This window comes from Nicotiana tabacum, chromosome 18 (genome assembly GCF_000715075.1).
Source record: "Nicotiana tabacum cultivar K326 chromosome 18, ASM71507v2, whole genome shotgun sequence".
NCBI lineage: Eukaryota > Viridiplantae > Streptophyta > Magnoliopsida > Solanales > Solanaceae > Nicotiana > Nicotiana tabacum.
The window spans coordinates 136,486,669-136,507,490 of NC_134097.1; the positions used below are offsets into that span (position 1 = coordinate 136,486,669).

The 20,822-nt window shown below is 36.3% G+C and overlaps 2 protein-coding genes across 17 annotated transcripts; both read left to right on the top strand.

Moving 5' to 3' along the window:
- The first annotated feature begins 529 nt into the window (after nt 1-529).
- On the top strand, nt 530-10,825 carry LOC107791432 (proline-rich receptor-like protein kinase PERK9). Of its 16 annotated transcripts, none has more exons than XM_075237316.1 (9): nt 537-818; nt 1,503-1,734; nt 1,809-1,950; nt 2,041-2,161; nt 2,258-2,339; nt 3,056-4,226; nt 4,352-4,477; nt 8,944-9,017; nt 10,282-10,825. In XM_075237316.1, exons 1-4 carry the CDS (start codon nt 706-708, stop codon nt 2,151-2,153), a joined length of 600 nt encoding a protein of 199 aa, XP_075093417.1. In that variant the 5' UTR covers nt 537-705; the 3' UTR covers nt 2,154-2,161; nt 2,258-2,339; nt 3,056-4,226; nt 4,352-4,477; nt 8,944-9,017; nt 10,282-10,825. The 16 variants fall into 16 exon arrangements, with proteins under 16 accessions (XP_075093430.1, XP_075093431.1, XP_075093417.1 ...); XM_075237317.1 differs by having other exon boundaries at nt 3,056-3,113; nt 3,234-4,477; XM_075237326.1 differs by lacking the exon at nt 4,352-4,477 and having other exon boundaries at nt 3,056-3,113; nt 3,234-3,333.
- On the top strand, nt 5,412-7,457 carry LOC142161652 (uncharacterized). Its single transcript, XM_075236391.1, has one exon. It carries the CDS (start codon nt 5,412-5,414, stop codon nt 7,455-7,457), a length of 2,046 nt encoding a protein of 681 aa, XP_075092492.1.
- Nucleotides 10,826-20,822: the final 9,997 nt, after the last annotated feature.

A 20,822-nucleotide genomic window follows, 5' to 3' on the forward strand; every position in this document is an offset into this window, starting at 1 on the left:
TTTGAAGATGAAAATGTGTTTGGACATTAGTTTTCAAAGCATATTTCCTAAATTTATTTTGGAAAAATATGAAATATGACTTATACCTACAAGTTCTAAAAACTATCACAAATACCCAATAGTATCATTATCAATAATATTCACTATATTATCGCAAACCATAGTCTTGAACATAAATAAATTTGATACAAAATTATCATTTTTATAATGAACTACATGATAATCAGATGACCTAGAAGACGAAGCGATATTGTTACAAAATAATAAATGGTGGGCTTTTTTATAAAATATGAGCAATTTAAAAAAAATATAATAGTAATATTTTGGCCCAAAATCAACTATTGAGCTGCTTTTGGAATTTGACCAAAATATAGGCAAAATTTATGGCAAAATCTATGACCAAATATATGTTTGCCAAATAAAATTCAAATTTATTTTGATAAAATGCATGACCGGACTGGTCCTAAAAATAGTAAAACCTTCACACACACAAAGAAAAAGACACTCTCAAAGGTGTTTATATTTTCTTAATTAAAATTGTGTAGTAAAAAAATGGAGAAAGAAAAAGCAAACGCGTGATTATATTGGAGACTCAAAAGAGTCTTCTCGGCCCAATCGCTCAGATACATGCAAAAATGGCGGACGACATAGACGTAGAGGCTTTCTTGCTCGAATTGGGAAACCTAGACAGCTACATATTTCTCTATGAAAGAGAATATTCGAAGCTCGCCTATGGCTAGATGTGGCCGGCTTGATCCAGATGATTTCATTCAAAACTATAAACGTGCTCTAGAAGACTACGATGCGATTGCAAAGGAGTAATCTTTCTTCCCCTCTATTATTTTGTACGATTATTTAGGACACCTACTTCTCTTGTTCTTCAATTTATATCACAGCACGCACTCTTCCTTATTTATTTATTTACTTGATTTAATCTCTTTTTAAATCCTAGGTATAATCAGGAGTCTTTAAGTATACACGTGCTTCCAGAATTTTTTTTTACTAGTAAACTGTACTGTTTTTAATGAACGGATGCCCATTGGAGGTGTTGGAAATTCCAGATGATTGTGTGAACGGGGAGCCTAGTGGTCCTTCGTGGAACACTGGAATCTTGAATGCTAATGCTCATAACTGTGATGTGTCTTTAGGAGTTGTCAAATTAGTAATGTACAGCTTAAATTATGTTGCAAACATAAGGTTTTATGCTCGAATTACTTTTTAATCCCTTTGATGTGTTGTGTCATGTGTGGTATAAAACTCTTCAGAACTTATTGCATCATTTGCCCTTTACTATTAAAACTTTGCATTTTGCGATCTGCAAAGAGTGTTCCAAGACAAAAAATGACCTTGAATTAAACAATCTTTCTGTTGTTTTAATCACCATATAACGATCCTTGTTTAATTTTACTCACCATTATAACAGTCCTTACTGGACATTAGTTTTGTAGATCATTCCACATCTTTCCTGTTAGCGGCTAAGCTAACATGAACACAATATGCAGGGGTCCTTCTCAAGGTTTCAACGTGGGCGATGCAAAAAATTTGAGCCATGATGAGTTGGAGAAGATCACTAATGGGTTCTGTCAAGAGAATTTTATCCAGCACATTGGATATGGCAGATTGTTCCGGGGGTTTATAGATGACGGTGAAGGAATGCGGGAGGTTACTGTCAAAACATGGGATTTTATCTTTCCTGGGGTGATAAGCTATGATTTGTATCCACGAAAATTCTGGGTGAGTAAATGCTATATTTCACTGATTGATTCTGTCTGTGTTGTCATTTCACTAATTTTGTGACTTTGCAACAGGATGAAATTGTATTACTTGAAAGGTCAGAATTTGAGTCTCATCCTTGCTTGATGAAGTTGATTGGCTTTTGTTTTGACAAGAAGCTCGCTGTAGTTTATGATATGAAGTTCAAGACACCCTTGTGCGATGCAGTTCGTTCTGGTGTTGACTTACTTGAACTTTGTTGACTAAGGGGAGTCTGAATAATTAGTTGTTTCTTGCACTTGCTAACACTCTGTTACACACTTTTAGCTGAATTTGGGTGGAAGGAGCGAATGAAGGTGGCAACTGATTATGCACTGCTCCTGATAACATTAAGCCGGAAGCAGTTTGATGTTTGGTGTAATGGTTGTACTGATAGATGATGGATGAGGTCTGAAATGCTATTCCGTGTCTCTCAGTGTCATATCCCCTGATTCCCCCCTTGAGAATATCTTCTACATGTTGTTTATTTATTTTTTCGATGCAGGAATATAACATTAAGCTGTTGGACTTTAGAGTCAATGCATTCCCGCAGACACTTGGGGTTTACAATTCTGCCACTGCCTCAGGTATCTGTACATCTTTATTACTCCATAAGTTGTATTACTGCTCCTGTTATTGTCCGTACACCACACCTTTGAGTGCGTGTCTATTCTATTTGCCCATATGTATTTTATTCAAAGATTAAGTGCCTTTTTTTGGGGAAATGGAACACTAGATTATACTTATCATACGCAAACATACATGCATCTAGCGAGAATTCTGTCTTTTGACCAAAAAACAAGAGCTAATGTTAATCCCAACTAGTTTTTTCGCCTATATGAATCCATTTGCTTTCATTGCGTTCTTTTTTTATTTAAGTTATATCGATTTAGGCCGATTATGGTTCTTTCAAGACCTACTTTCATGTGATTTTAGGTCTGTCTTGTCCCTTTTATTATCTTCAATCATCATATTTTTTGGACCTACAACTCGATGGATATGGAGGTCTACCCAGGCCACCTTCTCTTATTTTGTCTTGTCTTTCTTTCACGCTATACAAAATATGATCCTTTGTAATCGTGTTCATTGTTGTCTTATCGTACTTTCATCTTAACTTCCACATTTTTATGATGTTTGATCTTGTGGATATTGTGGTTTGGAGTTTCAATATCACTCCCTTATAATGTTTTTGGGCTGAGATTATAGTGCATATATTTTGTCTTTCTTCTACTTGCCCTAAAACTCTTACAGTTTGGACTTTGGAGTAAATTTTTGTTGACTCTTATGTTATTTCATCTGCAAGCAACAAGGTACATCATCCTGTATACTTTTGGTTAGTTCGTCCATAGCTAGGTAAACAGGTACGAGTTTAACGATGATTTCTGCTGTAAATTTGCTATCATAAGAAAATCAATTTGTCTTTTTTTCTACGGTTCGCACTTGCGAAAGCTTCGTTATACACATCTCTTTCTTTTAATCAGGTAAAAGTAAAGCTTTTATGGATAAGCAGCACCAAGAAGGTGCTATACAACAAAAGGTTGCACCTGACTACCTCATATACTAACCTACTTAGACTGCGAGGTACTGTGTGCGTGGGTATTTACATGAGCACAAAAGGAAAACTTCCTAGTCTTGTATAACAGTAATGAACTCTATGAGTTCTTCTTTGTCCTCTATTAGAACATTTTACACCAAAATGACGGCAGACATATGCATTCAAACTTGATTTTATAGATAGGTTTGTGTCTACTTTCCAAACACTTGAGGCTCCTCTCCTTCCAAATTATCTACCAGATGCATGTAGGTATTTTGTTCCACAGCCTTCTTTTCTTCCTGGTGATACCTTTTCTATTCCAGCAAATAAATAGCTCTTTTGGAGATTTTGGCAATACCTGTTTCAACTTGAACATGTTCAGGAACATAACCCAGAGGTTAACTGTCACCTTGCAATACAAAAATTATGTGGTAGTTACTTTGCATTTCTCTTATGCATAGATAGCACCAGTTGCACACAGGGGCGGACCCATATGGAGTTAAGAGGGTTCATACGAACCCGCTTCGTCGAAAAGTAACACTGTGTATATAGGTATATTTTTTCTGTCTTCAAAAAAGTAAAGGTATAAATATAATTTTGAACCCGCTTCAAACAAGTAAATCGCCTAGCCTGCTGGTAAAGAGGGTTCAAATTTTCCACATGGTCCTGAGTTCGAAACCAGCTAGTCACATATGGCCTCTATTTTTGTTTTTTTAAAATAGGTTACTTTTCCCATAAAAACGACGTCGTTAGCCCCTCTGCCCTCTAGTCACATATGATCTTTGAGATTAGAGATCAAAATCTCTAATCTTAAGCCCTCGATGCCTCTCTCTCTCTCATTCTCTCTCTCTCTTCAATTTCAAAGAGAATTGCCTCCTCCGTTAGCCCCTGCTGAGAAGGTCATCTCCCTCAAAGACAAAGGGCGTAATCTTGGTATCAGGTGATCAATAAGAACCAATTCTAGTTTTCCAATTTGTAGTATTTATTCCTCTTTTGCATAAAGATTTAATCCCAATAAATTTCCTTCACCTTTATGTGCTTCCTTCTCTTTGTTGACTGTTGTAGTTCAATTTCAAAGAACATTGCTTCATAGTTGTCTCCTCCATTAGCCATAAGCCACTGCCGCTTCTCGTTGGGTCGCCTCTCTCCGTCTGTCGCCGTCAGCCCTACCCCGTCAATTGTCACTATCAGGTTTCTCAGTTCTCACTTGCTTATTTTGCTGATTTTTGTAATTTATGCTTTGGAAAAAAATTCAGATTATTTTAATGGGTTTTGGCTAAGAAATTGAGAGTAATAAATTTGCTTATATTGAGAAGTTAGCACTTTTTCTCTTTAGTTATGGAAAATTTTAGATTGTTGTTGTTGGTTTTGACTTTTGAGTGAGAAATCCTTTTTCAGTTTGAGTATAATGAAAGTATAAAAAGTCTAGTTTGAGAAATCCTTTTTCAGATTATTAGACTATGTTGAAATGTTGAAACAGATTATTAGAAAAAGTCTTTTCACTTTTTCTCTTTTGATTGCATTTTATTAGACTGTCAAATTAGGATTACTATTTAAAATTTTGCCTATTATTGTATGTCCAAGGTGATGAATATGATATAACAAATTCTCACTATCGGGTTTCACCTTTGCTATTATCCATGAATGAAAGTTTCATCGCAAAGTTCCGTAATCTGATGAGTGATAGTTACTTGTGTTGTCTTCGGCCACATTAATTCTTCTAGTTTAAATTTAAGGTTAAACATATACAAAATTATTCTTCTAATTCTAATTCTAATTTGGTAATCCAGTTTGTGTTACAATGAGGAGATTTTACCCTCCAGCATCTCCCAAGTTGCCACAACCAAGTTCATCTTCTCCAATTGCTGCTCCCATAGAACAAAATTTGAACCAATTAGAAGAGCAACCTCAATCCTCTAAAAGACAAAGACAAGGAATAGTCTTGATTCTTTACCAACTGATCCAAAGGAGAGAATACCCATTAGAGATTATCATCCAAATGAGCGTGATGAGATTAGAAGAGAATATCTTCGAAGAGGTCCTTGCCAACCCCGACATCATAAGTTTCCTCAAAGAGATTTTTCGGGCTTAAAGCGTCGTTTCAATCATAAATAGTTTGATGAATATGGTAATTGGTTGGAGTATAGTGATAGAAGATGCAGCTTATTGTTTGTGTTGTTACTTGTTTCAAGATGAAGAAATTCATCAAGGTGGAGGCGATGTATTTTCAAGTTTAGGATTTAAGAGTTGGCAAAAAAGAAGAGATTCGAAGAGATTCGATATGCATGTTGGTAAGTCGAGCAGTAGTCATAATCATGCAAAAAGGAAATGTGAAGATCTATTAAAACAAAAACAGTCAATTCAAACTTCATTTGATAGGCAATCCAGTCAAACAAAGCTCGAATACAAAATTCGCTTGAAGGCTTCAATTGAGGTTGTAAGACTCCTATTGAATCAAGGATTGGCATTCCGTGGACATCGTGAAGATGAATCATCATTAAATAAGGGAAACTTTCTTGAGATTCTTTCATGCAATGCAGAGAGGTGCGATAAAATTCGTGATCTTGTGTTGAAAAAGGCTCCAAAGAATGATCAGTTGACCTCTCATAAAATTCAAAAAGACATTATCATTGCATGTAAAATTGAAACAGTTAAAGCAATCATGGACAATCTAAATGGAGACTTTTTTGCATTGCTAGTTGATGAATCATGTGATGTATCACGCAAGGAGCAATTAGCTGTTGTCTTGCGATATGTTAATAGATGTGGATCTGTGGTGGAGCATTTTATTGGGATTGTTCATGTTCGTAATACTAGTGGTTTATGTTTAAAGGAAGCAATTGCTGATTACCTTGCTCAACATTCTTTGAGTTTATCTTATGTGCGTGGACAGTGCTATGATGGAGCAAGCAACATGCAAGGGGATTTAGGTGGCCTCAAAACTTTGATTCAACAAGAAAGTAAATCCGCTTATTCCATTCATTGTTTTGCACACCAACTTCAATTGACTCTTGTTGCGGTATCCAAAAAGTGTCTTGAAGTGGGAGAACTTGTATTGTTGGTTTCTAATGTATTGAATATAGTGGGAGGTTCTTACAAACGTATGGATGATCTTCGAGAATCTCAAGCAGAAAAAGTTCAAGAGGCATTAGACATGGGTGAACTTGAAACTGGTCGGGGTTTGAATCAAGAACTTGGTCTTGCCAGAGTTGCCGATACTCGTTGGGGTTCGCACTACAAATCTTTTAAGAACTTTATTTCTATGTTTGGCTCAATTATTGATGTTCTTGATACTATCGTTGTTGATGCCTGGACTTTAGAAGAAAGAGCTAAGGTAAAGGGATATCTTAGCACTTGTCAAACATTTGAGGTTGCTTTCATGTTGCACCTAATGAGAGATGTTTTGGAGATCACAAATGAGCTTAATACATCCTTACAAAAAAAGGAGCAAGATATTGCAAATGCTATTCTACTTGTTGAAGCGGCAAAGAAACGGTTGCAAAAGCTAAGAGAAGAAGAATGGGGTTTACTTATTGATAAGGTGTCTGCATTTTGTGTCAAGTATAATATTTTGATACCAAACTTTGATGACTTCTATGTTAACTCCGGAAGATCTCGACGTAAAGTTGTTGATTATACTATTTTACATTACTATCGTGTTGATATAATTTTTAAGATTATTGATTGGCAAGTTCAAGAACTCAATGCTTGTTTTAATGAGGTGACAACGAACTTGCTTGTTGGAGTAGCGTGCTTAAATCCAGTTGATTCATTTTCCAGTTTTGACATAAACAAGATATTGATGATGGCTGAATTGTATCCTGGCGATTTTGATGAGAATATAATGGTTACGCTCAAGAATCAACTTGAAACTTATATTGTTGATGTTCGTGATTTTGACGAAAGGTTCTCAAATCTACATGGACTTGTTGATCTTTCTAAAACACTAGTTAAGACAAAGAAGCATTTGAATTATTCATTTGTGTTTCGCCTTGTGAAATTTGCTTTGCTTCTACCAGTTGCCACTGCTACAGTTGAAAGAACTTTCTCGGCGATGAAGTTGATCAAAAGTGAATTGCGAAACCGAATGAATGACGAATTCATGAGCGGTTGTTTGGTACCTTATGTAGAAAGAAAAATATTTACACCATTTCTGATGAGACTATTATGAATACGTTTCAGAAAATGAAAACTTGTAGAGGACAATTGTAATAATATATTTTATTAATATATAGTTTTTGTTGACCTCTTTGTATATTTGCTTCTTTGCATTTTGAAACCGTTTGATAAAAATCCTGGGTCCGCCACTGGTTGCACATGTTGTGTCTGTGACCAGTTTCTTTCCTCCTATGAGATTCTTGGCTTATCTTCCAAACTAAACTTGGTCTCCGCATCTCGGTCCCTAAATATAAATTCTTGTCCTCTAGGTTTTCTGAAATGTTCTGTCTCTTGTTTGGTGACTTATGCATTTTCTGAAATGCTATCATCAACAGCTAGCTTCTCGATTGAAAGAATTGTGTTATTCTCTCCGCAAGTCAGCTATAGAAACCTTGATTTTTTCTCAAAGAAATCTCTCTTTGCCACATCTTCCAACTGCATCTGAAAACTTGCCTGCATTCACCTCATCCTTTCTCCTCTCAAGATCTTTGAAAGAGCTCTTGTTTCATTCCCTAAGTTTGCTTTTCAACCCTTTTAGCTTTTTTGCTAGCACGTAATCGAGGTTACCTGTTATTTCAAATTATGTTGGACTTGCTATATTTTGGCGCTTGCCTCGGAAAGATAGGATAAGGTCCATCAGTTGTTGGATTTTGAAGTAAAAATAAGTTCAGATTTCTATTTTCCAAAACTTTAACATATTTGGAGATGCATTGGGTTTGTTACTCAATGTCATTATAGAAGAAGAAACATCATGTTTTTCAAGCTCTCTTTCAACTTAGGGTGGTCGGACATTTCCGATAGCGTTTTTCAGAAGAGTCTAGCTTACCCCGCCTGCATGCCCTACTCTGCCCCGTTGCCATCCATTTTAGAGAACTACAGCGAACTGGTTCTCTGATGAACGCTGAAGCTATGAGTGACCTGTGACTCTGTAGCTGTAGAGTTGCTACTCCTTATCCGCCTCCTGTATCGCTTTACTGTTCGAAGGCAACATCAGTGATTGACAAACCAAGAAGCCCCTTCTACTGACTGTTAGTCAGTGCCTACATTTCCTTGTCTTTCTACCCACCTGTATCATCTTAAGATTTTCACTTCTTCATGACGTTAAACGACTTCCAACCAACTAGGAACCTTCTCTATTTTGGGCTCTTTTTTGTGCTGGTGAAGGACTCTTTCTTTTGTTTCAGCTTCTTTATACAAATATTTTCAGGTATCTGATAAAAGAAAATGTATCTTTTAAGGTATATAATATATTTAAGATGATTTCTTTTCTAGTCAAGCACCACCTTAAAGGACTTTTCTTGGCACTCTAATCATATGCTTTTTCTAAGTCAATAAAATCTTGTCATATCCCTTTTCTTCTCGCTATTGTTTTGGTCTATTTGTTTTACAAATTTATAGCTTTTACTGTAGATCTCAGGCATAAAATTGGACTGATTTTCTATCGTCCTTGTAATAATTTTTTAATCTATGCTTTATTACTCTTTTTTGAAATTTCACAGTATGACTCATAAATTTGAGAAGACGATGGTTTGTGCAACCTCAATTATCTTTATCCTTGCATATCAAAACAAAGGTACTTCTGAACTCATTTGCATATTTTCTCTCCTTAAAAATAATTGAATACTTTAAATTAGTCATAATACTCTAACCTCCCGAAGGCACTTCCATACCTATGAGGACATGATCTGAATCAAATGCTTCTCTAACCCACACTTTTTCAGACATCTGCTTCAATATATCTAATTCTATGATAATGGTTAAGTTTAGGCAGGACATATCACATCTTTAGCTTACCGAGGAGGCGAGGACATTACCCTTAATAGAAAGGTGGGGAGATCGAGTATTAGGGTAGGAGCGTAGTGGTAATCGAGCGTTCTTCTTTTCCATACCATTAGTATTAGTACGTAGTCTCGTATTTTCCTATTTTTAGATTTCTAGTACTACATGTTGTTTCTCTCTCTTCGGTAGTCTTATTACTTTGCTGTTGTTAGTTGTTACAGCTTCTTTCATGGATTTGTTGTTGTTACTGTTTCTTTTCATGGCTTCTACATTACCGTATTCCTTTTTCGTTATTGTTGTGCTTATGCTTTCCGTGAGTCGAGGGTTTGTTAAAAATAACCCTTCTACCTCCACAAAGGTAGGGGTTAGGTCCGTGTGCACTCTACCCTCTCCAGATCCTATTATGTAGAATTACACTGGGTATGTTGATGTTGTTGATTCTGTTTCTCAAGAATGTATGAAGACCAGCAAAGTTATTCTCGTGAATTCTGATAAGCAATTGATTGAAATATCATATTCGTTCTCTTTCCTCTCGCTCTCTCCCTCAAAATTTGTAGGAGCTCGTCTTTAATACGTTTAACTTGGTTCAGGTCTTAATCCATCTTCTGGTGTGGTCTCGCTAGCTTATACATTTCTTCCCTTTTCTTGGTTCCTTAACTTCTGGTACTGGTTGGTTAAGGATTTACCCCGCACTTAGTTAGTCGTCTTTTTAGCTTTTGTTGTCATTCTCTTGTGCTCTTTATAGATTTTTCCATCTTCTATTGTTTAACTTTTTTCACCACCACAATTTGTGTTTGAAATTTCTATACCTTAAGCATAAGATAACCATTTTTGCCAGCTGGACACTGAAAATGCAATCTTGTCATAATAAAATCATATAGTATTTGTTTCTACTAGCTTTGAATCTCTAGTGTAAACTTTAGAGGCATTGAATATCTTTAGATGTACACTCCAATTATTGTTTGATGTGTAAGGTTCACAACCACTGTGTAGATGTACGTATAGAGTCATTCCAATCATTAGAGTGAAACGAGACCAATTTTATTGGTATTTTGCAGATCAGGCTTCCCAACTGTGTTTGAACTTGGCGTTCTTCTTCTCGAGTTGATAACCAAAAAGGAGCGCAAGTGGAAGGATAAGTATCATCCAGGTTATTATATTGCAAAGTTGAATCGAAGATCCATTGTTCATGAAAGCTTTGAAATAGATAGACACTGGCACTAGAATGACACAACTTATACAATCATGTGTGCGTCCTGCCGCTGATGAACGTCCACATATAGACACTGTCTTTGATGCATTGGTAAGCATAGCTGGGTATAGTCCCACTGTGTCAGATTCATATCCATGGATTGATTCCCTCTACTTTACTAATGTAAAACTTCTCAACAACTACTCTCAATCGCTTATGTCAATTGTATAGCTGATGGCCATGATGCTTAGATGTAGAAATGACACCAGGTAGCCACTCTAAAGGGCTGCTATTTAAGAATTAGTCAATGTGTCCTGAATTTCAGTTTTAGTTTAATTTTTTTGGGCAAAAATGTCATGAATTGTCTGAACTTAAGATTTTTAATGTAAAATTTAAGGACAAAATAAGTACTGGCTAATCTCTAAATAGTATCCGTGAGAATGGCTATCTATGTATTTGCCCCTGCTTAGACTAGATAAACGAGGTGGCTAATTAATAAAAAGCTTAATCTGTCGTAATTGGTTCTAGGATATTTTACCTTTTGGTTTTGCATAATGTATTGAAATCCTTTACTTTCTCCTTGTGGCGAACAAAGAATTATAGGACAACGAAATTTTACAACTAGAGTGATACACTAAGACTAATGGATATGTGCCAAACAAATAATAACGACCTTATCAGTAAAACTATTGTTTTGGCCATTAATTTCTTTCTCACTATATATATATATATATGCAGCTGAAACAAATGCTTGATCTGATTTATATAGCGCTATATTCTCTCTTTTATCCATTGAGGTTATCTTTATTTTTTTGTTTACTTAGAATGAAACAAAATAAACAAAGGGATCTTGGTTTAAACATACTCCAACAAGTAAAAATTGCACGGGGCGCCCGCCCCCATTTAACTTATATCCATTTTTTAAAAAACTTTTAACTTGTACCCATTTTTTAAACAACTTCAGCTCCCTTTCTCCTCCCCCTTCTCCTCCTTCATTTTCTTTTTTCTTCTTCTACAACGATGACTTCAACATTGCTCTCTTTGATTAATGAAGCTAAAACAAATATACTGAGAACTTCCATTTGGATTATTATAACATTAAAAACCAGTTTCCTCATTGTCTGGAAACACAACTCCGTCATCCATTGCTGGAAATTTACTTCATACCGTGAATGTTTCTGCACAAGGAACCCAGCCTTTAACAGTAAGTTTCAAATTCATTCTTTCACATGCACATGGAGTTTGTTCTTCTTTCTTTTCTCTTATGAGTTCTTTTTTTTTGGCTATGAAACGTAGCTCTTGATATATTTAAAACACGAAAGTTAACAGAGTACACAGTAGATGGAACTGAACGATGGATCCGATTACATAAAATCGAATAACGGTAAACTAAAGTTGGATGAGTTATCAAAAACTAGAACATCTTGATAATGGGATTCCCTAGTTACAAAGACAAAAACTTCAGCTCTAGATAGAGCTGAAGTTTTCCAGTTACAACACAAAAACTTCAGCTCTAGCTGAAGTTTTGCGTGATTGCCTTTGCTACTTCAGCCTTGTGTGCTGAAGTTATGCGAAAAAGCGAGTACGCTTGCAATTTTTTTTTGCAAAGCGGGCACAAGTTAAAATGTGACACAAAAAAGGGGTATAAATGCAAATGCCCCCTCCAACAAAGAGACCATTTTCGTTGTTATGCTTAAGTAAAAATAGCACGGGCTAGCCAGTTTTCGGACTGGTCATTCAAAAATAGCCAGCATTTGCAAAGTCATTGAAAAATAGCCGCTATGTTGCTTCAACACGGAAAGTTCCAGCATAATAAATTGGAGATCTGTGCACCTATGTATGAACTTCCAGCATATTATGCTAGAACTCTAACACGCGGAAAGTTCCAGCACAATATACTGGAGATTGGAGCACCTGTGTATGAACTTTCAGCCTATTATGCTGGACCGGTATATTATACTGGAACTCCAGTATAATATGCTGGAAGTCCAGTATATTATACTGGAGTTCCAGTATATTATACTTGAGTATTTTCCGGATTTTGAACAGTTTTTTTGTTCAAATTTATCTTTACATAAAAAGTGGTTAAATTTCGATTACTTTTGAAACAATGACTATTTTTAATTGAGTGTAAATATGGCTATTTTTGAATTTCTCCTTATGCTTAAGGTTCCCTATTTTCCTCATTGTCTTAGTTATTTTTCCTTCTTTTTCGCAATTCCATTTTCTATTTTTTTCATTTTTTACCCGTTGGTAATCTATTTGAATTATTATCAACTATAATTAAATTCTAGTTGGAAAGAGACTAAACTCTGTGTAAATAATATGATGGCCATGATATCAAAATCTTGACTATGAAAATTGTTTTACAACAATAATAAGACATAAGAAAATACAAATTAGTAGAGTATTCTTGTAAACCGTCAAAATCGGGCTCTTTTTGTTCGACTGACCGAGGCTGGAGCATGATAGGTCGAGGTTTGGCTACGATATATATCAAACTATGGCGCGGGTCAAGTTATCGAAAGCATGAAACCGACTAAGCTCGAGGTCGACCAAGATCGAGACCAAATAAAACGGAGATCGAGGGGAGCCGGCTAGGTCGATTAACAGAAGGATGAGATATCCGTGATTGGGCAAGGATCGTGGTGGGAATCTCGACACGTATCAAGTCAGGACCGGTTATTTAGCCTATCATGGGATTTGCTTCTATAATTATGATTATACCATAAATAGGATTCCTCTACTATATAAAGAGGGCCTTAATCATTTTGTAAGGGACTCATCCTCGCATATCAAAGCAATAAGTCACACTTTTATCTCTTGCAAACTCTGTTGCCCGGTTCATACTTTCAATAGTTTGTTTAGTTGGTTCGAGGGAAATTAGCTCAATGACCATAATTGTTCATCATATTGGTTTAATTTGCTTTGTTTTACTGTTAATTCCTAGCATTAATTCTTATATTTATCAGTTTGTGCCAAGTGAATCACATATCCTTAAAAATACTTATAAGTTTAATTGTTATCCGATTTTAAGGGTAAACAGTTTGGCGTCCACCGTGGAGCTAAGGATAATAGTGATTGCCTGGTACAATTTTCATAACACACTATTTTACGCTTTTTCTTTGAAGTGTCTCGATTCCAGGATCAACATGTCAAACTCCCAAGTAGTACCCACATACACAGACAATGGCCTTGATCTTCATGGCGAGAACGAAAATATAGCCGCCCTAGGAAATTGAGTACCTCCGGTCAACCCCGATGGAGATCCGGTCGTGGACCCAATCTACGTCAGCTACCATCAGTCCTGAAAATAACATTCGTAGAGATGCTCGAACAGCCGATCAGAACGAACAGAGCGGTAAAGAAGGCAGGATTAGCCTTCGAATGATATTCAAAATGTTGCAGACTCAACAAGCTGCAATAGTGCAACTCCAAAATCAGAATCGTGCACCGAGCATAGTCGAACTCGAGCCATTCCAAGTAGTCGTGCACGGGGTCGAGTCAGCTTCAAGAAAAATGAATGAGAAGGAATTAGAGACAAATCCTGCTATCCTAAAAATGCTCGAAGAGTTGACGAAGCGAATTGAGGCAGGGGAAAGGAAGATCGAGAAAATGATAAGAAGGTGGAAACCTATAACTCCAAGGTCGACCAAATCTCGGGGGCACCCCCAATATTGAAAGGACTAGATTCTAAAAAGTTTGTACAAAAACCTTTCCCCCCAAGTGCAGATCCGAAGCCAATTCCCAAAAAGTTCTGTATGCCCAAGATTCCTAGGTATAACGGGATGACTGATCCGAATGAGCACGCTACCTCGTACACGTGCGCCATTAAGGGAAATGACTTGGAAGATGACAAAATTGAATCTGTATTGCTAAAGAAATTCGGAGGAATCTATCGAAGGGTATTATGATATGGTACCATAATTTACCACCTAACTCTATTGATTCATTTGCTATGCTTGCAGATTCTTTTGTAAAGGCACACACCGGAGCCATTAAGGTCGCTACCAAAAAGTTGGACCTCTTCAAAGTAAGACAAAAATATGACGAGATGCTTAGGGAATTCGTATCTCGATTCCAAATGGAGCGAATGGATTTGCCACCGGTCACCGATGATTGGGTTGTCCAAGCTTTTACTCAAGGTCTCAACATTCGGAGTTTCATACCTTCACAACAATTGAAGCAAAGTTTGATTGAGTATCCAGCTGTCACTTGGGTCGATGTACATAATCGGTATTAGTTAAAGGTCAGGATCGAGGATGATCAATTTCGGGGCCCTATAGGGTCCATTTATCCTATCAGGCACGTAGATAGAATCAAGAGAGATATCGACCGAGAACTGAGGTTAAATAGAGATTGATATCAACCGTATAACGAAGACCGTAGAGACAGTGGATCTGGGCGAGATTCTGCATGGAATGAGAGGATAAATGATCGAGGTCAAAGTTCACGGGGACTTGGTACTGAGGAAGGTCACATTAAACATCCAAAATCCAAATGAAGGTACGACCCCATTTCAATTCTTTCTATTTTTCGACTAACACTTACAGGTTGTCGACAAGGAGCGACATGAAGCTTTGGATCTTAAAGCACGCGTTGCACTCTTTTACTCCTGAACCATTTTTATCCCAATTGGGTTTTTCGGTAAGGTTTTTAATGAGGCAACAACGGATCGTGCTAACTTAGAATCGAAGGCCGACCACGAATTGGTGTGAAAGACAGCATTCGAGGTTCCCTACAACAAACCCCGATTACTGGGAGGCATTACCTTTGGATGTCAACTTTGTTGTGAGAAAATTACTTCATAATGACTGAGTCTCGATAGGGACAAACGGTCGAACGAGCCATGCCCACATAGGGTGTTCGAGCCCTGGCTCAAAACATGTATGCATGTGTAATCATTTTTCTCAAAAATAAATAGAAGTATTTTTCCTTGTAATTATCTCATGTCTTAGAAAAACAATTTCTACTTTATAATTTCATACTTTTGATATATTATGTAAATAGGATCAAGGGCCGATCATAAACAGAGTTCAGATAATTACCCCCATGCTCGGGGACTGTCGTCCGAAAAATAAACGAGATCGAATCATTTAAACTTCGAGATCACAAGACCTTTTAGGCAACTCTCAATTTTTGTAGGCCATGGCCGCTCCACTCGAGGACTGACACTTCGGAAGCTCGGAGTAAAACGAGAACATAAGCCCAAGGGGAAAATCCCTAACCAAAAAGGCTACGACCAAATTAACACGGCTCGGAGACGTTCGAATTCCGTAATAAAATAGGCCTTCGAATTCTTTCATAAAACGGTTAAAGGGGCTACCTTTCAGCGAAATCATAAACTATTTCGATAATATCAAGACTCGAAAAACTCTAAAGAGTACCAAATTGTTCGAACTCTCGAATGGTTCCCTATTTCATGCTAAGACATTACAACCTTTGCGAACATGAATGACAAAGCAAAGGAAAAAATTCTTAAAAACCGAAAAGAGTAGAGAGCCATATATATGTTAAAACGATCGTTCTACAAAGGCCAGATCGGCCAAATACAAAGGCCTAAGGGCTAACTTCACTTCGAGTTCGAGCAAGTCCTCACTTGACTAAAAAGTCAGGGGCTAGCTTAACCCGAGTTCAAGCAAATTCTCATTCGGGGACAACCTATCAAGCCCAAGGGCTACCTTATCTCGAGTTAGAGCAAGTCCTTACTCGACCATAAAGCCTAAGGGCTACTTTTACTTTGAGTTCGAGTAAGTCCTCACTCGACCATAAAGCCTAAGGGCTACTTTTACTTCGAGTTCGAGCAAGTCCTCACTCGACCATAAAGCCTAAGGGCTACTCTAATTCAAGTTCGAACATTCACTTAAGGATTACCGATCAGAAACGGTCAAGGACAGTATTTTCTATCGGTCCTCACCATCTCGAACCTTGGACCTTCGAATACAACTTCATAATTTTATACTATGGCTCTTTGACCCTTACGTAGATTAACAAAAAGGAAACAAGTTCAGAAGCCATAGAAGGAGGGGGTATTTATAATTTTTCAGCGATGGTTCGTTGCCGGTAATGGCCGACCGACGACTGGTATGCATTAAATGCCTGGGAAACTGTACCAACAAGACGTTTGGGTTAAATCAATAGTTTACGTCATGATGTATAGAGGTGAAGATCGAGGGCTCAAGTTGTTTCTTGTCATTACTCTCCAAGAAACGAGGGGAGTATCTATATACGGTCAAAATCAGACTTTCCCTTTTTGTTCGACTGACCGAGGTAAGAGCATGATAGGTCGAGGTTTGGCTCTCATTTATATCAAACTATGGCGCGGGGTTAAGTTATCGAGACCCTGAGACCGACTAAGCTCGAGGTCGACCAAGATCGAGACCAAATAAGACAGAGATCGAGGGGAGCCAGCTAGGTAGAATAACAGAAGGCCGAGATATTCGTGATTGGGTAAGAATCGTGGTGGAAATCTCGGCACGTATCAAATCAGGACCGGTTATTTAGCCTATCATGGGATTTGCTTCTATAATTATAATTATACCATAAATAGGATTCCTCTACTATATAAGAGGGTCCTAATCATTTTGTAAGGGACTCATCCTCGCATATCAAAGCAATAAATCACACTTTTATCTCTTGCAAGCTCTGTTGTGCAGTTCATACTTTCAATAACTTGTTCAGTTGGTCCGAGGGCAATTAGCACAAGGGCCATAATTGTTCATCATATTGGTTTGCTTTGTTTTACTGTTAATTCATAGCATTAATTCTTATATTTATCAGTTTGTGCCAAGTGAAATCACATATACGTAAAACCACTTATAAGTTTTATTGTTATCCGATTTTAAGGGTAAACAATTCTCTTTTGTAGTACATTAGAAGAAATGCAAGATAAAATGCAACTCCTCTTCGGTTTCATTTCCCCTATTCCCAAATTAAAAGACAATTCCATCTCTTATATTTTAGTTTTGGTTGTCTCAAAATTGTATTCGCTTATTTTAAGCAGATAGTTTTTCCTACACTGTTGAATAAATTTGTAATATTTACAGTTAAGGAAGTATCAATAGATCAACTTTTTCATCAACTATAAAGATGTAAACTTTGTCAAATAATTAACTTAATCTCGCTCCACTTTTGAGCTCACTCCTAGTTAAATATAATAAAACTTATAACTCTGACTTCAATACTCCTATACTTATGAATTGAACCTTGAACTAAGTAATTATTTTTCTACTAGTTTTGTAGGGTAGTCAAACATAGTAGAATCAACAATTTATCGTGTATGAAATGGACTAATTTTCATATGAAATGGATGAGGAAATATGTTCTTTAATTTTTCTTTTACATATCTCTATACAATATATACACTAGTGTAAAACCACAACTCGTGAGGTGTAAAGACGAGAAGGGCAAGAATATTTAGACCTATAACACTACTAGTCAAGTCAAAATTGATTCCCAAATCTTGGACTTCATTTATTTGCAGGAAAATGGTCTGGTCTTCTTCTTCTTACTTGCCCAAAAGCATACATACTTTTCAGTTTGACTTTTTTTTCCCCTCAATTCACATTGCACTTTAATTTTAAAGGTATCATCTTGATTTCTTAAAGATGCATGGACCATAGATTTTGTTACGATCAAGTAGTGGAGTGAGAGTAATAAAGTACAACTCTAATTTGTGATAGAGACTTTTCAGAAGCTAATAAAGTGAATCTTGGCAATTATTTTAAAAATATATAATTTACTTTAATATAGTTTGATTAAATGACCTATATCAATATACTGACATAAAATAAAAATAAACTTATCCAGAATAAAAATTCACCCCTTAAATAAGACTCATCGAGGACTCTTTTATGGATGCTATTGTAAATTCTTTGTATGAACGAGAGATCCTCAATTATAGAGGTCATAATCTTTTCCGCCAAGAAAGGGATCTGTCAAATATGGAAGAGATCTATATTTGGATTTACCTATTACTTGAACAAAGGCTAAAATATTTATCATACTTGATTTATTATATGGGCACCTGTGTTTTTTTTTTACGAAGTTTATGACATTTATTGATTTTTCTCAAGGTAAAGTTTGACGTCAAAAGATTACAGGAAGTTAATTATGATACGAAAGAAATGGAAGCAAAATAATATGTTTACAGTATAATTAACTTCAACATTTATCTAGTGTTCTCCTAATTGATGATACTATTGTTATTCTTATTATAATAAGTTCGAAGATTATTCAGAAAAGGACAATATAAGTTTATATCAGCTGTTCATTTCCCAAAATTGGATGCATATACAGAGACATGTTCACTTGTTTTAGTCAAGAGACTGACAAAGCAATACCCATGAACAAATATTAGTCTTAACAAGTAATCGGACATCGTAGGGGAAATACATGAGTTCCCCTTAAACCACTCCCAAAAACTCGATTGAACATTGCAACTTAACGGACGACCCCCATATTCTTGTTCTTGTTTAAAGTGAAATAAATGTCACCCTAAAGGCTGATATGAAAGAAAAAGAAAATTAAATACAAGCGTGTAAAATTTTAAAAAAAAGTGACCCTCGAGGCCGAGCAAGTTGGGTAGGGTTATAGAGTCGTAAGCGCGGTAGGGGTGACACCTTTCATATTTTTAACCCACCACCGGCCTTCTTTCTCCTCCCCCCTCTCCATTCGCCCTATGCTCTTCATCTACTTTCTTCTTCTTTTTGGTTCAAGCTTGTACTTTCTCACTATCTGCTACTCATCTTCTTTCTTTTCTTTTCTTTTTTGTTCTAATTTTTTCCTTTCCCACTATCTGCTCCTCATCTTCTTTCTTTTCTTTTTTGTTCTAGTTCTTTCCTTTCCCACTATGAGCTCCTCATCTTCTTTCTTCTTCCTTTTTTCTTTTAATTTTTTTCTTTCTCGCCATCTGCCTCATCTTCTTTTTTCCATTCATTTTCAGCATATTAAGAACATGATAATGAATTTTTGGTGGTCTGAAAATTGAGAAATTAATCTAGCATCTTTTCGTATTTTCTCTGTTGCGGTTAATTGAACAAAAAAATCATAGTACATGCTCAAGATTGAAATAAAAAAATTGAAGATAATTAATATGATAAGATAATGAAACAGAAAAGAGGAGAGTAAACCGAGATTGAAGGGATTTAAATTTGTAGTGTATCTACGGATGAGAATTCGATGAAAAAATATAATTAAGAGGAATTTAATAATTAATTAGAGATTTACTAGTGTATTAAATGAAGAGTAAGAAAAATGTGAACAGATGGAAAAAACGAAAAGGATAACAAATCATAATTTAGATAATTTCTGGCGTGGCTCTAATGCGGCGCTGATATGGCTCTAATGTGGCGCTGATGTGGCAATGATGTGGTGCGTGTGTGAAGCACCTCACATTGTGAGACTGGTATTATAGTCTTGGGGTGACATTTATTTTATTTTGAACAAGAGTAGGGGGTGAATAAATCCCCATAAAGTAGTGAGCAACCGATTTTTCCGGATAAGTTTAAGGGGAACTTATGTATTTTTCCTATTCCAAAAGAATTTAAGTTCTATAATGATAATGTTGTCACGCTCTCAGACTGGGGTAGGATGTGATGGCGCTCAACCTACCTTACCCCTCGAGCAAGCCTTGTTTTAACTAACTGAAAGTCGATGTACATAATATTCAAGAAATTCATAAATAAGTGTTAAAATAATAATTATCTGAAAACTGAAATCTAATATTAATATTAACATGCATGGCAACTGAACCCACTAGCAAAGTCATGAACCTCTAGTTATAAGTTTGAATACATAAGTCTACGGGGCATTCCCCTAGAATAATACGAAAGTCAAACTTAAAGACCTAAAAAGGATACTATAATAAGTTACCATAATAAGTTGAACTGTACTAATAGTGTAAAAAAGCCTTTAGACTAGTTTCGGAAAAATATGTTTTGCTCTTTATTTGCTAGATTGTTCGCTGGAAAACGTTTATCTATATCGTTAATCTTTTATTTGGAAAACAAGAACCATTTCTCGATTTCTCAAAAAATTTAGTTTCATGGTCTAATAGTGCTGCTTTTATTCTTAAGTTCAACGATTTCTAGGGATGTCATTTTTCATGAGTCTGTATTCCCTCTTCATCTTAATTCCTCTCCCTTTCTTACCTCTCCATCTCATATTCCTTCCACTGTTTTCAATGAGCCTATGGACTTTTTCCCTTCTTCCACTTGTTTCCCCTACTTCCTCCAATTCTTCCTTGTTATATTCTGGATTTGATCCTTCATCCTTCCCCATTTTTTTCCCATCAGAATCAGTTCTTTTCCCTGCTGTTCCTCTCCCTGAACTAAGGAGATCCACTAGATCTCATCAACTTTCTTCCCACCTTCAAGATTATGTGGTTCAACTTCCTCCTTCTATTTC

Coding starts and splice junctions, on each gene's coding strand:
- LOC107791432 (XM_075237329.1), top strand. CDS start 706: ATGAAAGAGAATATTCGAAGCTCGCCTATGGCTAGATGTGGCCGGCTT. Junction 819..1,502: donor TACGATGCGATTGCAAAGGA/GTAATCTTTCTT, acceptor CACAATATGCAG/GGGTCCTTCTCAAGGTTTCA. Junction 1,951..2,040: donor GTGCGATGCAGTTCGTTCTG/GTGTTGACTTAC, acceptor ACACACTTTTAG/CTGAATTTGGGTGGAAGGAG.
- LOC142161652 (XM_075236391.1), top strand. CDS start 5,412: ATGGTAATTGGTTGGAGTATAGTGATAGAAGATGCAGCTTATTGTTTG.